This window comes from Cyphomyrmex costatus, unplaced genomic scaffold, assembly GCF_001594065.2.
Source record: "Cyphomyrmex costatus isolate MS0001 unplaced genomic scaffold, Ccosl1.0 scaffold761, whole genome shotgun sequence".
Taxonomy (NCBI): Eukaryota; Metazoa; Arthropoda; class Insecta; order Hymenoptera; family Formicidae; genus Cyphomyrmex; species Cyphomyrmex costatus.
Window position 1 is genome coordinate 528 of NW_017280335.1, and position 19,159 is coordinate 19,686.

Consider the following 19,159-nt stretch of genomic DNA (forward strand, 5'->3'; position numbering starts at 1 on the left):
TCTCTCTCTCTCTCTCTCTCTCTCTCTCTCTCTCTCTCTCTCTCTCTCTCTCTCTCTGATATATATACATCAAACAAAACTTTATTATAATAATTATGAAGGAAATAATCGCCTATAACGGTCAAAGCTGGATCAAAGTGCTAATAATAAGTATGAGTGAATTCTTATATACCATCTATGTAGCCCCCCCATAATTGAGCGCTGAAACATTCAGACATATAACGCATAAATACTACACTAGTATTATAATATCACCGAATAATACTTGATTAATTTCAACTTTAAACACAAGGATGACAACTCAAAACTCCGTAAATAAATCTGATCTCAATAATCTTATTCTTTATATTACGAAAAATATCACAAGTTGGCGTTTCGTCCCGGTTTCCACTACTGGACTCATCAGTAAGGCAATGTAATGGAAACCTACCTTAGACGCCTTGGGGAGATGTTAGAAAGAAGTTCTATATAAACAATCACTCACATAATTTCTAACATCTCCCCAAGGCGTCTAAGGTAGGTTTCCATTACATTGCCTTACTGATAAGTCCAGTAGTGGAAACCGGGATGAAACGCCAACTTGTGATATTTTTCGTAATATAAAGAATAAGATTATTGAGATCAGATTTAGTGAGATCAGAAAACTTGGCAGCACTTAATTAATTAATACAACGTTTTCTCAAACGTGTTTCGCAATTTCAATGTTAAATATTTATAATCTTTAGAAGTATAAATACTATAATTAATTTAAATAGAAAAAATGAATGAACATGTTATTAATTATTACCTTAAAGCGATATGAAGCGCGTAACATAATTTCTTTATAATATGTAATAAGACGTATCATAATACAAAATTGTTTAAGGATTGAAACTCATGACGCTCTCTGTTACAATTTGTCTATCAGGAGCTCCAAACTTATATGTATATAACGACATGAATTTTTAAAACTTTATGATCACTTATCTTATCTTTTAATGGAATGTGAGTTTCCTGATGCTTTTCGAAAAACTACCTTAACACTTAATGTCTAACTAGCTCGAACACGTTTTCACATGTTAGCATATTAGGGTTAAACAAATTTAATGAAGATAGTGTAAATGAGAAAACTTACATTAGCGATTTTAGAGACATTTATTTAAACGAATCATTATAATTCAACTGTTACTATAAAAGTTCTTGTATATTAACAAAACATGAATACTTCAATTAAATTTAATTGAGAAAATTTTTCAATTATTCTACTTAAAAGGTTAGCCAAACACAAAATTTATTTCAAACACCGGCTTCGTTGTGAACAATTCCTAAATTTCTTTACTCGTAAACCATCATGTCTACTTTAGTTAAAGTATTTAGAAGTATACGTTCGGTAGTACACGGTCCATCTATAAACAAAACGAATTATATTTTAAAGCATCTTAAATATTATTTTACTATTATTTTGGTATTTTATAAGAAGCTACATATATTATATACATGAAAATACATAAATTTTCTAATTTAATTATGTAAAATGTTTTCAGTTTTTTCCAACAAAATTTAAATGTTCATGTCGGACTATGAGTCATGAATACTGTGTCTGTGATTAATATGAAGAATGTAATTGATATAATAATTCTGAAAAACGATTAAAAGAAAATGAAACCATAAAAGGCAATCCTTTAATTGTGGCTTTAATTGTGGCTTTATTATTTTAATTTCAAAGAGAAAATTAATAGAAAAGAAATAAGGACTCGTTATATAAAAATAAACAATAAGATGTCAAGAGCGATATAAGTCATAAAGATTTTTGTTCAATAATAAAACATATAATTATTCACTACTTTCAATAATTAATTTAAACAATGCTTAACACTAATTCCCTTCAAACAATTAACTATGATAATAAAAATATAAGTATTAATAAATATAAATATGTTACAAGTTTCGGCTCTCGGATTGAACCCTCCTCAGACATTAAAAAACGGCGGACAAAATTAATCGTTGAAAGATCGTTCGTGCAGTTTCCATTAAACCGTTTTTTAATTAATGTCTGAGGAGGGCTCAATCCGAGAGACGAAACTTGTAACATATGTATTTATATTTATTAGTTCTTATTTTTTTATTATCATATTAAAATCATTTTAAGACCGTACAATTGATAAACAATAAACATACAAGAAGAAGGAAACCAATAACGGTCAAAGCCACTAACGGTCAAAGCTGGATCACAAATGCTTATTAAATTTATGTGTGAATTTTATATGTATACTGCGGATGTAGTCCCTTTAATCGTGTGCCGAAATTTTTTCATACAACGCAACGCTAAACAACTACCGCAGTAATATAACTTTTAGTTAACTTGACAAGCAATCTAACAATTTTTGATGCTTATAGCATCTTATTGGATCTTAATAATATGTTAAAAGACATATATTAAACTGTAACGATGTAAATGTTAAAGTAATGATAAATGTAAATCTGTGAAAAATAAGATTGCGAAGAATATCACGAGTTGGCGTTTCGTTCCAGCTTCCACTACTGGACTCGTCAGTAAGGCATTGTAGTGGAAGCCTATCTTATACGCCTGCAAGAGTTATTCAATCGAGATTCTATACAAAGCGATATACGCGTATTAAAGTATTTGCAAGAATTTGCGAATATCTATAGACCTCTGATGGCGGGTCGACGTAGAAATATTCTTCGCAATATTTTATCCATAGTAATGTATGTATTACCTCCATCCCCCCTTTTAACTTACGCGTCAATCTATATCGTCGGTTTCGAAGCGCAACTCTAAATGGTAACCTAAGACACATGTTACTGCTCGTGTAAATATAAACTATTTAAAAGGGGGGATTTTTAAAAGATTTGTGTTTCAATACCGACGATAGTTCTGCGCCTAAGTTAAAAGGGGGGATGGAGGTAATACATACATTACTATGGATAAAATATTGCGAAGAATATTACTACGTCGACCCACCATCAGAAGTCTATAGATATTTGCAAATTCTCGCAAATACTTTAATACGCGTATATCGCTTTATATAGAATCTCGATTGAATAACTCTTACAGTCGTATAAGGTAGGCTTCCACTACAATGCTTTACTGACGAGTCCAGTAGTGGAAGCTAGAACGAAACGCCATATTTAAGTAATATTCTTCGCAATATATTAAATTAATTTTTCTTCGTTTACCGATGATGGTCATATTAAAGGCCAAATCGTTTTGCTAATAATAATAAAAATTTCGTTTTAATATTCTACGAAATACATTATATTTTTGCAATCTATTCAGCGACACGTGGTATATGCTCATTTTTAATTCCTTTGTAAAATAAATTTTTTTAAACATTTAGGCCCGTATTCAGAAAGCGCTAACAACGATGTAGCGCGCTAACATGCTATAGTTTACGTCACGTATACTATAGAATTTCAGAGATAAAAGCGCGCTTTTATCGATAAAAGTGCGTTCTGAATACGGGCCTTAATTTCTGTTTCGTTTTGTTTTTCCTAAATCGGGGAAACTTTGTTTTGGATTGTTTCTTGTAAAAACATTAAAAAAATGTTTTTTTTAAAAACGAGCACCAAATTAAAGTGCAGTGACAATGAAATGATTTAGTTGCCAAAAACGTAGAAATTAATCCGAATCACGAAGTTAGGCGATTTATGTTGAACTGTTAGATACATATGTATTTCTGTTTAAAACTTACCCAATTGATACCATTCGTTATTTCCTGCATTTATTCGAGCAGAATCCAATGCTTTGCGGATCGCTATTGGAATTACGTAACTCATACAAAGCGGTGCTTCATTGATCGCTGCAAACATATTTTCGGAATTTATTCAATACATCAATGACTAAATATTCTTGATTCTAATATTCTAAATAAAAGTCTAAAAAAAAATTTCCTTTATTTTAATTAATTTGTTTGTTAAATTTTTTAAACAAATTAAATAATATATTTTAATGCATGCTTGTAAATTGATTAAATTTTTATGGATTTGAAATTTTTTCTAACAAAATTTTTACGAATTTTCTAATCATAGGTACAAATGTAGGAAACATCCGAGATTTAAATTTACATTACACAAAGTAATACATTACTTTTTCATATTATACAATATCATAACATAGGAGTATTTTATTACTTTCGTACAATAAAGACCAAAATTGCATATCATATTTAAATTTGAATAAAAATGTTCAGTTCTTACATTTTGAACCGTAGATAGCAATTGCGTCGACTTTGTTATTGCGTAAGTATACACGGAAATCTTCTGGAATATCCCTCACTCCTGGTGCATTATAATTCTATGAAAATAGTCATGCACATTAGAGATAATTTAATTATATATTGCTGAGATAATCTCAAAGAAATGAAGTATTAGAGTCCTGATATTGCGTGTGTGTATCGAAATTTAATAAACTTAACGTACCCATGATTTGTTATTCATTAATATTCCTGTTTCAGGATCGTACACCAGATCTTCAGATGTCCAGAATCCTTTTCCCATCACGAAAGCTCCTTCCACCTGACCGACATCAATTAATGGATTCAAGCTTAGACCACTATCAATCATCAAATCAACCCTCCTAATAATATGCTGACCGGTCAGCACATCGATTTCTATTTCGGCAATGGTAACACCGTAAACAGGGTAAGATTTCATATCTTCCGTTAGTCCAGTAACCAGCCTACAGAAACATATATATATATATGTATAAAAACGGCATGTAATGTGTAATCTTTATTAATTTTGTTGTGCGCTCTCTCTTTCCCTCTCTCTCTCTCTCTCTCTTTCTACTATATAAATACAAAGTTCAAATTTATTTATTGATTGAAATTTTTCCAAAAGCACATGGAAAAAACATATAATATCATTTTTCATTTTATACAATACAATATCATATAAGCAATTTATTACTTTTATACTATAAGAAACAAAATCTTGGATCATATTTAAGTTTGAATAGAAGTGTTCAGATCTTACATTTTGTAAAATCTTCCGTTTAATATTAATTACAGGAAATGATATCAAAATATTTAAACTACATTTTATACAATACCACTACATAAACTAAACAAAAAGCGAAACAAATGTTTTTACCTAATCCCAGACAGCACAAAACATACATTGGACATACAGACTTTGTTTCAATCCGGTCCATGGACTTAGTACGAATGTTTTATAAAAGTACGTTATTCAACTTACAACGTATGTTACATTTACACAGTTAAAAAATGTTTATTACAAAAAATTTTCCAAGTCTGCTCGCGATGTGTTGCTTTCGCTGACTTGCCAAGTGAAGATTTATTTAAGATCGCACGAGGTGGTTTACCTCTAGTAACGCAAAAGTTTACCAAATTAAAGCTTAGTTCATACAGCAAGCAGCAAGCGGTAAGCGTCAAGAAACAATAGCTTGCTGATTGCAGTGATAAGAGTTAAAAATCTTTTGCTTCCAGTGTGCAAGTTTGTTCGAGAGGATTGTTTAAATTTTGTTTAATTGAATAATTAAGTCCAGTTTTAGTCCTTTTCATCCTAAAATGGACATTTTTAAGATGTCCAAAATGGTAATACTAGATGTTTTTTAAATGTTTTTAGAATATCCATGTATCTAATCTGAATGGTTTTAGTATGTCCAAAACGTCCAACATGTATATACGTTTTTAATACATTTTTCAAACATTACTGTGATATCTGGGATGGAATGGAAGTACAATATTTTTGAAAAGATGTTAAAGTGCTTTGTGATATTTTGTGACACAATATGATATATGATTAAATGATACTTACATGTAACGTTCGCACAAATCAATGCCTTCTCGATACGCTTCAAAAATAAGTTTCTCCCACGTCGTTTCTCCCATTTTTTTCTTTATTGGCTCCAGTTTCTTCAAAATTTGTATGCAAGCTTGTTCGGTTGCCTGAAATGAATGTAATTATCGATGTCAAGTTATACGTTATATATACAGGGTAAATGAAAAATACTGAACTGGAATATCTTGAAAAAAAAGCAATTTTGGGAGAAATCTAAACAAAATTTGTAGAGTTTAAAAAGATTTATTTACTGATCATATCTGTTTGACCTTGAGTGGCGTCGTTAAAGTCAGGTAAAGGTCACACCAATTTTTAAAAAAATATTTTTTATTCCAGAATCTCATAGCTGAAGTCAATAGATTTTGGAAAACGCTAGACTAAAGTTTGTTTTCCTTAAGTATTTATAAAGCTAGAAATTTAAATTACCGGCACTACTTATCAGGTCGAATTGACGCGACGACGACTAAACTTCTTAAATGTTTCTCAGGACGTAGATAATATTTGTCAAGATTAAGTACATTACAGTTTTTATTTTTATTTTCACTTAAAGATTTTTAGTACAAAAATAATAAATATTGGACCAATAATGGTTACACAATTTTTACGCAATGTTTTAAATTGGCTCTACACTGTCCAATATTTCGCCAATATTGGATGAAAATTTAATCTGTAATATTGGTAGAATATTGATTTAACATTATTGGTTCAACAATATTGGGGATTCAATTTTACTCAATGTTGTATATTGGCTATACACTGCTTTCCCAATGTATTGTCAATATTCGGTAAAATTTAACCTCCATTATTGTAAGGTAGAAGCATAATCATATTTAACCAATATTAGTTCAACAATATTATTGAAACAATATCGTGGATTCAATTTTTGTTCAAAGTTTTATATTGGCTGTACATTGTTTGTTCAATATTTTGCTAATGATGATGATGATTGACACTTTGTCTCTTCATGTGAAGAATAGGATATCTACAGGACCTTCCACTTTCCGATATCCGAGGCCTATACTAGTTTCTCGAATCCGCAGGTGATTGATCCATAGAATTTTAGGTAAATATCTAGAAAAGGGGAGGCCCCCCCCCGATGATCTTGACCTTGACATATGTTGTCAAGGTCATGACCCTGAGTAACCTCCCGCAGGTTTTAGGTGGCGGTCACTGTCCGTTAAAAAGTTATTAACAAAAAAAGTTTCAAAATTAACGTACCATTTCTCGGAAATTATACATATTAACGTATCATTTCTGCCATATATGTATTATAACAAGTACTATTTTACATCTTCTTCTGTTTAGAAACGTTAAACTTTCCACGCGAAGTAACTCTCACCTCCCCCAACTCCCTGCGAAGGGGCACACGACTTCTACGATTGTACTGTTGCTATGATTGTACTGTCGGGGCAGATCTCTGTCGACGGTGTGGGTGTGTGTGTGTGTGTTCCATTCGTTATATAATGATTATGAGTCTATTACTTGATTTTTAACACACACATACACATACACACACACACACACACGGGCGGGTGAAAGGGGGTGGCCTTCGGCCATCCCCCCGCACCCACACCGTCCACAGAGGTCTGCCCCGACAGTACAATCATAGCAACAGTACAATCGTATAAGTCGTGTGCCCCTTCGCAGGGGGGTGAGGGAGGTGAGAGTTACTTCGCGTGGAAAGTTTAACGTTTCTAAACGGAAGGAGATGTAAAATAGAACTTGTTATAATACATATATGGCAGAAATGATATGTTAATTTTGAAACTTTTTTGTTAATAACTTTTTAACGGACAGCAACCGCCATCTAAAACCTGCGGGAGGTCACTCAGGGTCATGACCTTGACAACATATGTCAAGATCAAGATCATCGGGGGGGGCTCCCCTTTTCTAGATATTAACTGAATCTTATCTTAGTCAGAGACAGCAGAAACTTTTATCTATTGACCTACGTATATACAGCACCTACAATTTAACACCGAAATAAAACGACGCTGATGATCATAGACCTTTTGATTACCAGGTGGAGCCTTTTTCGACTCCTAAAAATGTGAAAAGATCGCGTTCGGGCTCAGGTGGGATTAAACTTGAGTCTGCAGATCGCAAATTAATCGCACAAAGCGATGAACCACTCGACGCCTACCGCTTTAGACGGGGAGCACGGACTCTTATAAAACGCATAACACATAAGTTATAAGAAATTTAAATAATCAGAATTCTTTACTTCATAGAAAGAAAGGAAACGAATGATTTTAAATGGTACATATTCTCCATTGGCATCATTATATAACCAATATTGGTATTACATTGGGAAATATTGGCGAACTTATGCCCAATATAAACAACGTTTGGTCAATTTTAGTAAATGTATAGCCAAAATTTTCTGTGCTACTAGGATCTTGACATCAGGTGTTATAATAAATTCTAAAATAAAATACTGTTGTTCCATTTTGATGTGACCTTGGTCTAGCCTCAGCAGCATTACCCAAAATCAAACGATTATATGACCAGTAAGTAAATCTTCTAAATCCTGCAACTCTTGTCTAACCTATTTTAAAAAATTTCTTGTTTTCAAGACATTTTCTGATCCAAGACCTTCCATTCTCGATGTGCATGTTGCTGTATGTATATAATAGGATTATAACATTGTCTTTATAGTGATAGAGACGAATTAAATTCTTACGTATCCGCAGTTTTCCGTGGTAATGCTGTGTCCTGTAGTTGACGTGTTGGGTGCCGTTAAATTACTGCTTGGATTAATGGTGATTTTGTGAATATCGATTTTTAATGTACGAGCTGCTACTTGAGCAATCTGGTATACAAGAATTATTTGTCTTACATACTAAATTGAATTTTTCGTAAATTTAATAAGGTTAAAAAATAATTAATTTGTATTAAAAATAAAAAATGTTAAAACCATAGGAATGTCAAGAAACAACGTTTTCTATTAAAATTTTATGAAATTATAAAAACTCATATTTTCAAAAGAACAGAATTATAAAAAGTAATTTTTATTAGTTTATTAATAATTAAATAAAAAGTATGAAATCACTTGATTAGATACAATCCAATGCATCATCGTACCTTCGTATGTATACCTTGATCGATTTCAATACCGCTATGTGTCACGCATACCGTACCATCGCGAGCGCATATCGACACCATTGCGTTGTATTGTCCTTTATCATATGTTATCAAGTATTTCATTGGTACCAGAGCAATTCCCTTTTTCTTCCAACGATTGATTCCATTGAAGTGCTGAATATCCTCCATGATCTTCAAATAATTGGATTTTGCCATCAAATCATCAATCATATCTGTTAAAACAGGTTTATCCACATTATTCATGTTTTCCAATCTGACTTTTACAGAATCTTTTTGTGTCACTTTTGCAATATGCTCCATTATATTTTCGATCATAGCCACGGCTTCCGTAGATCCTGACGCCCGACAAAACGTGTTTGACGGTAAGTCCGTTCTCACGTCGAATCCAATCAACGTCCAAGTATCGGTTAAATAGCAGCTCCTAACAATAAAAGTTGACTTACTTAATTATTGAATATCATTTTATAATTGCTAATTAAAATAATTTGTTTTATTTGCATTAGCATTATGATATTTTCCCTTTCTGTGAAATATTATTCAAAACTTTGTTCAAAGTAGAATAAAAATGGATTAACTTATCCTAATATATGTCTACATAAAAAAATTTGCCACTTAATTTTAACATATTGTGCACAGGAAGTGCAATGGATAGATTTTGACATTAGACAGAAGTACTTTAATATAAACAGGGTTTCCCATAATTCACCTGATGAATATCGTGGATAGATAAAGCAGACTAAACTGAGACGGAAAGTCCACCGCGCACACCGCCGCAAACCACCAAAACGTCATGACTCAAACGGCGCGCTTGGTAGGCCGTTCTGCTGCTTCCACGTTGGACGCACATATTCGGTAATCTTTAAACTTTTGCTGAAATCGCAAAATGGTACGGGACTTTTCTACTCAATATAGTCTATTTTATCTACGCACGAAATATTTTGTGGTTATAACACCAGTAGTGTAGTCCTAAAAGAAAAACTCTGGCGGATGCTTCGAATATAGTTGCCAGGATCTCCAAACACCAATCCGAACGAAGTATCAAAAAGAAAGAAAACTACAATTGCGTCGTGAGGTTCACCATATAGATTAGTTAAAATTGCGGTGTTATCAAAAGGTTACAGTTGTGAATTATGATGTCGCACATCTGTATACGTAAATGCTTGATTCGAACATTACAAGAGATTTTTTACTTCTTTTTCTTTATTTATATTAGAACTCGATCTTCTTTCCCATATATTTGAAAATCACGTAAATATGCGTATACGGTATATGTACAGCATTATGGAAGGAATAGCTGGATAGGAGTGAGTATATAGTCATGCAATGCGCGATCGAAATTAATTGATCTGCAAACCATTCTTTTAGATAAAGTCTATGATCCGTATTTAGAACAAGTTTTTATCTCTGAAATTCTATAGTATGCGTAACGTAAACTATAGCGCTAACATCGTTGTAAGTGCGTTCAGAATACAGGCCTACATATGTTATGTACTATGATTTGATGTTTGGTTATCTATGCTATCGCCATGATGTCAAAATTCAGATTTTATTAAATCTTTAAATGCTTCTTTTTCTGTTTGTACCGACTTATTACATGAAATAAAAAAATTAGCTTAAATAATTATATAGAAAGAATCTTGGCTCTGCACCGCCAGGTTTGGCTTTCCGAAAAAAGTACCCTGGCGCCGCCAGGTTCAATCAGAGTTTGACTATACGCCACTGCCTCTGTCTCTCTCTCTGTTACGCAGTATATATACATTTAACATGATATTCTTATAAAATAATATATTACATATATTTTTTTATTTGCTCTGCATTATGTGTTCTGATACCTTTGCATGTAAGAAGCTACCATAGCAGCCTGTGATTCATTGAAACTAGACCCACAGTTGCTCCAATGTCTCGAGTCGAGATATTGTATAACTCCATTGTTGTTCACCCCAATCTCATATTCTTGTCGCGCAGAACATCTTTTGCCTATCGATTGCATATTGCTCTCTATCGTCGTGACGAATCGCGCTGGACGATTCAGTTTATGACATACCAATGCGCAAGCACATGAAATTTGCGCGTTGCGTGAGATTTTTGATCCATACGATCCACCAAGTCGATTGACATGCACATTGATGCTAAAAAAAATTACATTCACGCAATTTATGCTAAGTTTATTTTTTGCATTTGCTAATATTATTTTGAAATACTTATTATATTACCTACTTAATTTATTTCATTCTATAAGAAAAAGGAAATGTGATTTAGTTTTTATTTTATAAAGGAAAAAATAATCGCCATTAAGAGCCGACATAAGTTAGAAGTATGTAAATTTAATTTAGTGTAATAAAATTCAATAATACATATAAACGTTTCAACCCTATATTCGGGTCCTTTTCAATATAAGTGACAATATTAAAATCTTAATCACTATATATTTTAACTATATATTTTAATTTTGAACGAGTAATATCTTACATATAAATTAAACATTTTTCATTTCACTGAGCAGTCCAATGAAGCTTCACAATAATTGCATATAGTATTATTATTAACACTATCAATTCTTGACAGTCATTTAAATTAGCATTTATATGAACAAGAATTGATGTATGACATCTTCATGTATTTCGATTAAGATTTTAATATTGTTACTAATATTGAAAAGGATCCGAATATAGGGTTGAAACGTTTATATATTATTGAATTTTATTATATTATTTAAATTGAGTTTACATACTTCTAACTTATGTCGGCTCTTAATGGCGATTATATTTTCCTTTATTGATTTATTCACGTGAGCCTTATAAATTATTTTGTATTATTTTATATTTTATATTGTATATATGTGTATACGTATATACATATACGATATGTATAGGGATGTAACGAAAGTGGTTATAGCGAAAGCGAATGCGAAAACGAAAGAAAAAAAATTTTTTTGCGAATGCGAAAGATCTTTTTTTTCTGCTGAATGATTAAATCAGCCACAATTAAATACTTTAATTTCAAAAAAAAAAAACGATTTAATAAAATATTATTAATGTCATTTCTACCTGTTTTCTTTGCTGGAATATTGACGCTTTCCCTGATTCTAGTTTTATCATTCGCATTAATAGCATCCTCAATACTTATTACCGGATTTTTCTCATGTGTGTTATATATAATTTGTACCAAATCCGCAGCCTCATTCGCTAAATTATGCGTTTCCGCGACTATTACGCCGACCGGTTGACCGGCGTACAAAACATCCTTTTCAGCGAACAGCAATTCGTCCTCTGGCAAGGACGTCAACTTACTGGCGGCAGAAATGCACAAATTCCGTCCCGGTACATCATCGACACTGAAGAACGCTATTACGCCCTTCATTTTAAGCACCTCGCTTGCATCTGTACTTTTGATCCTGCCTTTACAGATTTTGGTAACAACGAAAGCGCAAAATACTTCTCCATGATACGGACCCAGATCATTGCAATATCGGACTTCACCTGCTGCCTGTTCATAAGCTTCTAACTTTGGTATAGGCTCACTCACTGGCCACTCGTCGAAATTCCTATCGTAATTTTGCTTACCTAAAAAATTATGTTCATTTTGGATGCATAACTTTGGACAATCAAAAGAAATATATTACGAGCAGTTTTTATTGATTTATACATAAATCAATATAAGACAGCCTTAATTCAATACTTCTATATAATTTTAATATCAACAATATCATTAAGAAAGTTTTAAAATAAAAATAGGAAAGGCTTGTTCTGTACTAATAATAAATTTAGTATATAATAAGTGCGACTACATATGAGCTTCAGTCAAAGTAAAAGATATTGAATTGTAATATATGTACGTATGTATAAAAAGATTAGGGTACGATTCGGAAACAACCGGAATGTACTTGCTAATGATGTTTACTGCAAACATATTTATTCTGGATTTAAATTGTCTTCTGCAAATAATTTATATACAACTTTCGTATTGAAAAGGTTTTAAATCTCTATTGAGAACGTTACGTTGTTCATAAATTCATTCCAATTGCTTGCGAAATTTATATCTTTTTAGTTACTGTCTTATAAATATATCATCATGTATATCAATGGCAAAGATTTATTTATATTTTTATAATAGAAATATAAAAAAGAATATTATAGACACCATTTTATTATAAGTACCTGAAGAGATACTTCGTTTTAATGTAGTGCCTCCACTACGATAAAAAGGTTTTATCTCCGGTTTGATGCTTAACATGAACCTGTAAAATAATCCTATGGCAAGAATCTTGCGAAATTCTGGTGAGTAATTCGGGAGCATATGATCAGGTTGTAGCTCCACAGATAACATTTGTAACAGTGACTTTAAGTCTTGCTGGTCAAACATTTTTTTATCCAACGATAGAACCTCCGTGCGATTTGCGTGATAAAAATCTTTATTAATGCCACCAAAGATAATGTCAGGTAATTCCAACACCTTATCGAAAAATGTTATAAATGTAAACAATTGATACTTGAAGAATTAGAATGTGAGTAACTAGTTAATGATAACGTAATATAAACAATTTAAAAAATTTTGTTACGTTGCCGTCGGTATCGATTTTAAAGAGAAAGCCAGCGTTGACATGAGCGCGAGCATTTTGGGCTCTAGGCATGACCTTATAGAATCTATATATGTGCTGATCAGTAAGATTTGGTAATACAATGCTATAAATGAGTTTATGGTGCATGTCGAGCTTCAGAAATTTCCACAGATATAAACTTTGCTTCTGAGAGGGACTTTCCAGGATGTGTACCTGAGTACCGAGAGTCTGTAACATCAAAAACAAATCGGATGGGAACTCTCTGTGCTCGTGTTTTAACATTAAATTCCCCGCTATGGTGCCAATATTTCGTACGGGAACATTTGCGATCAGTTTCATGTACTTGTTCAATTGACGTAGATATTTAAATCCGCTTTCATTTGAATATTTCTGGAATGCCTGTATTGCCATGGTAAGGGTTACATTTCCTCCTAGTACCAAAGTCGAATCAGTTTTTGTAATGTTACTCATGTCTGGAATATTGTTTATATCAATGTACATATTTTTCTTGCTCGAACGATAAATACCTGAAAATTAAATTTTCACATTGTTATATATCTATATCTAAACTATACGTGGTTCAAAATAAACGAAAGACGATGGTAGATCATTCAACCATACACGCAAGATAGAAATAGCGAATATGTCTTGTAATTTAAACAATTTATTCGCGTTACTTGATACACCAAACGGCCTTCAATATGGCCATCAGTGGTATTTACAAATAAAAAATTATCAAAATATAAAATTAATAGTACATTGTGTAACAGTGGGGGATATTTATTTATAACGCGCGACCGTGTCGACCTATAAACAAATATGCCCCCACTCGCTACACATAGAATTTGTCATTACAAGTGTTCGTCGTAATGTGCCCTATACAGCAACGTTTTTACGCAGAAGAGTGGAATTAGAGAAATAACTGAACGGTTTGAGGTATTGACTATTTACCACACGCAAAAGCGTTAAGATGTAGGGCACATTACGTGCACGCGTGATGAAAAACTAATAACTACATTTGTCATTGTCATAAATTAAAACGATTGTGTACGTGTTGTTTTGTTGTCGATTATATTGTTACATTCGATCCGAATTATAATATGAAGATTCAATTTTGATCTTTGTAATAATAATACTAGATAATCAAATAAAGTAAGTGTTAATCTAATTGTATTGTGATTGATTCTTATGTGATTATTCAAGCCAATTAATAGATTTTCTTATTTAGATCTTCATGGATGAACAAGTTGTAGTTTCCAAAACTAAATCGCTTTATTCCATGATGATTATGTATCGCTAGTTTTCTTACAAATACAATCGCTCTCAATCGTCCTTCGGAGATTTTCATTTTATGTATAACATAGATACTTAAAACCTCATCGCGCGCGAACCAAATACCGCACTATGCTGGAGCGACATTTGATCTGTGCGCAGACGATAAGATGAGTGGGATAGCGGAAGGCGGAGACGATTCGAAAATCGGTCGAAAGTTGCATACACACTTTATGTAAGTTCACTTTGTACTGGCACCTTTTTTAATAATGTGTTAGTTACCTTTTATGTGGTAATATGTTATTATTAGATAGAAAGATTTAAATTTTTGAGTTAATCTAATATAGAAAAATTACCATGTGCAGTATTTCCTCCATTCAATATATACGTTGCCTGTGGATTGCTTTTTAATAACTCAAATAGAGCCTCGACTGTAGTAACTTTGTAAAAGCACGCGTCCTCTAATTTTATGCTCAAAATTTTGATTCCATCAGAATGCTGCTTATCGTAGTAAGTACGTACACATGGCATTTTGTGGGGATACAAACGGGGATACAAATTTTGCCGGGGATGGCAAACTTTAATCTTATATAACTCCTGTAAAGAATATTTTATTATATTTACATTCAGATAGGAACAATGCAATTAGTGTTGTAGTAAAGTTAAATGGTCCTTGTTGTAATAATAAAGTTAAATATTTTTGTAAACATAAATAAAATAAAATTGAAACAAACATAATTTATGATAAAGATTAAACTTCGAAATAAAAAGAAAAATTTTTTCACAATTACCTCAATGTCGTGAACGGCCTTCGATTCCATTGAAACAGCATCGATGGCAAATGTCTTAAAAGCCTTCAAAATTGCGCGATATCCAGTGCATCGACAAATGTTGCCACCAAATGATTTTTCAATCTGCTTCTTAGACATACCTTCTTGTAACCCGAGACTGCAAAGTATAAAAAACAAATACATTATTGCAGAGTTGTTACTTTACAAACATTTAGTATTATCCTTAATTAAATATTATTTTTACTTGAACTAAGCGTATGTAGCAATTCTCTACGACTTTATTCGTTACATTAATTTGCAATTAGTGTGTTCATAATTGGACAATTGTTAGTTACAAGAATGCATTTATTAATATATTTTTATAAACATTAATTTTTCTTAAAGATATTTTATTATATGTGAATTTGTTCTACGCCTGACAATTCCGAAAGAATTTTATCATAAAGGGAGGAAAGTATAAAAATATATATTTAATAACACATTCTTTTAACAATACAACTTAATTAACTATTTTAATATTTTGTACCTATACAAATTCATCACCATGCCAGGTGAGCAATATCCACATTGCGAACCATTCCATTTAGCAAGCTCAGTTTGAATCTTATGATAACCGTCTAACTTGTTTCCTATACCTTCAATCGTATAAATATCCCATCTGTGACATAATATTGAATGAAAGAATAGTTAATATTAATATATTTTCTCGGTATACTCAGAAATTAAGAAATTAGCATAAAATATAAATTAAATATACATGAATTTAAAGAAAAAAATTTGAACGTTTAGATATGATGAATTTTTTGTACCGCAGATTATAGCTTCGCATGTAACGTTATTACGAAAATTCATAACACTTTCTTAGAAATTAAGATGGATTGTTTATTTTCTCTTTAATAAGTACATACATACCCGTCACAAATCAGTACTGGTACAAGACATGAATTCACAGCTATACTTTTGTTCTTGAAGTTTACATTTACGATACAGGCACCGCAATCCCCTTCATAACACATCGCTTTAGTGCCTCGAAGTTCCGCATATTCGCGGATAAAGACGAGTAGAGACGTGTCAGCGGGTATACTGTTACTGAATACTGGAAACGGTTTTACAATTTTATAATAACGACTCGTAAAATTTTTTCTTAACGTACATATTATTTTTTATTTCTAAAGTTTACAATTACAGTTAAAGCTTCATAATTATGTTTTATGATTTTGCTGCATGTTATTTATATGATTAACTCTTGTATTGAATGTTATCTTACCATTAAACCATACGATAAAATTTCTGTGATTAAATTTAATACCATATTTAAACTGATTTCTTTAACTTGCTTCGATGTTACTTTGACTTTAAATGATACAATAACAAATTTTCATTTCCTTAGTTACACACTGATTACAAACAATACGTACTTGAATATTGTGCTCCATTAATTAGAAAGTTTACACTATTGTCGCCAGATCTAAATATGTTAGATTAGGAATCATGTTAACATTATATTTAATAAAAAAGGTATATAGATGAAATTTTTTTTTCTAGTTTTATGTTTGTATATATATAAATATATAAATAAATAAAGAACAACAAAATATTTAAAACCATGGAAATTGGACTACGATTCTAAGCTAGAATGTAAGATATGCTTTATAATATAAACAAATGTAAAATACAAAAGTTACAAACGTTTTTACCCTTATCGGGTCATCATCAGTTCATCACTGTAAGTTAAAAGTATAATACGATAAACGTTATATATAAATATTTATAACGTTATATAAGTTATTATAAGTATAATACATGATAAACAAAATGTAAAATACAAAAGTCACAAACGCAGAAACGTTTTTATTTAACTTTTGTATTTTGACTTTTGTAACTTTTGTATTTTACATTTTGTTTATATTAAAGGGCATCTTATATCCTAGCTTAGAATCGTAGCCTATTCAATTTCTATTATTATTAATTATTAAGTCTAATTATTATTTATAATTTTCAAAATATTTTGTGTTGAAATTAATGATTTAGAAACTCTAAAATATTATTAATGAAATTTCATGTTAACTTTTTATCGCATCTATATTTTAATAGCTTTCGCATGTTACAGTTTTCTGTCATGGACTTACATTTTTGCTATTTCCATCTTTATTCGTTGATCGTATCAAATTATGAATAACTACCCTTCGTTTCAAGGTACTTATAAAAACGCTGTCTACACAGGACAGAAATAGAATAGGGTCTAAAATTCGGAAAATAGTGATTGTTAGATACTGTGTAATTTTTTTACTAATAACGAACACTTTTCACACGGCAATACAAGATACGAAAGTGAATTGTTGAAAAAAATTGTTTGTAATACTTTTAAAAGAACTACAACTTTTAATGTTAATGTACTTACATTTATAAAAATATGAGCGTAATAAGTATTAGATATATATATTATAATAAATATTGTAATATAAATTTGCATATTGTTACAGAAAAATTTCAATGAAGAGTTGTTTTGCATAAAATCGATTGGTAAATAAAGAAGAACATTTTCAACAAATATTCTGTGAATATATATGTATAATACTTTTTATACCAAATGTATCATGATATCCTGAATGAGTATAATGTTAGAAACGAATTCAAATCATAAATTTAATATAAAGTGTTCACGTAGAAATTTATTTTAACTAACCTTATCTTTTTGTAACAGACGTTTTCATGCGTATTTCAGTATTTCTCGTTACCATTTCATCGGACAGGTTAAAGCATCTTCAAGTTTACGCGTCTTCTTACTGACTGTCAGTAAATACTTTCTCTGGACATATCAAATAAATACGCTAGTTTGAACACCAGTCTTTGCAATAATGTACGATGCCGTCTGTTACCGTAATTATAAACAGTGTCAAATAGGACAGATGGATTTGTTGTGTCTTTAATTTATTTCGTATATAAACTCTCGGAGAGACACGAGCATTAGGAGTCAAGTGCGCTCTCTCTCTCTCTCTCTCTCTCTCTCTCTCTCTCTCTCTCTCTCTCTAATATACATACATCAAACAAAACTTCTTTGTTATAATAATTATGTTTTTATACTTGTTATGCCGTTGCATAATTATTATAATAAAGAAGTTTTGTTTGATATATGTCAGCATTTTTTGCGTAAAGTTATTATCTGCGCTTGACTCCTAGTGCCTCCTATTTTTAAATTATTAACGTTTTAATTTGATTGGGGTTTTTTGTGCGGCTGAGGATGACTTTGTAAAGTCGAAACGTTCTGTGTTAATTTTATCGATTGTAATAAATTTATTTAATAATAACAACAAATATAGCTCATTATTTGTTTGACCTGGGAGGTATATTTAACTTTTATAATTTTGATTTTATATGAGCTGAAAATATTTATTAATTTTTAAATTATTAATTTTTGTCGGTGGAAATCCATTTAAGGGCATTTAACTTCATTTGACTTCATTTGGTGTATTTCTGCCAAATTTTATGAAAATCGGGCTTTGGCCATTTTCAGAAGTTTATCCCTGTTTCGATATTATGTTTTTTGTATTTATTCACTTACATAATATTTGTGTAATCTTCTAATATTGTGATAAATTTATTCAAAATTTTGAGTGGATTGTTTTCGACA

The 19,159-nt window shown here is 31.2% G+C and overlaps 1 protein-coding gene and 1 long non-coding RNA gene across 2 annotated transcripts; both read right to left on the bottom strand.

Annotated features, from left to right (window-relative positions):
* Window positions 1-1,270: 1,270 nt before the first annotated feature.
* Window positions 1,271-16,544, bottom strand: LOC108781156 (xanthine dehydrogenase/oxidase-like). Its single transcript, XM_018549070.1, is given in 16 exon segments — window positions 1,271-1,317; window positions 1,320-1,385; window positions 3,693-3,800; window positions 4,198-4,294; window positions 4,420-4,678; window positions 5,779-5,909; window positions 8,486-8,614; window positions 8,887-9,328; window positions 10,740-11,088; window positions 11,955-12,470; window positions 13,065-13,359; window positions 13,466-13,992; window positions 15,094-15,334; window positions 15,529-15,685; window positions 16,055-16,186; window positions 16,441-16,544. Coding segments are annotated over 16 exon segments (3,600 nt in total).
* A 411-nt stretch (window positions 16,545-16,955) lies between these two features.
* Window positions 16,956-18,299, bottom strand: LOC108781158 (uncharacterized). The gene is made up of 3 exons (XR_001940928.1): window positions 18,215-18,299; window positions 17,658-17,770; window positions 16,956-16,996 (listed from the first exon to the last, which is right to left on the bottom strand). It is a non-coding gene; the product is annotated as an uncharacterized LOC108781158 (long non-coding RNA).
* Between the last annotated feature and the right edge of the window lie 860 nt (window positions 18,300-19,159).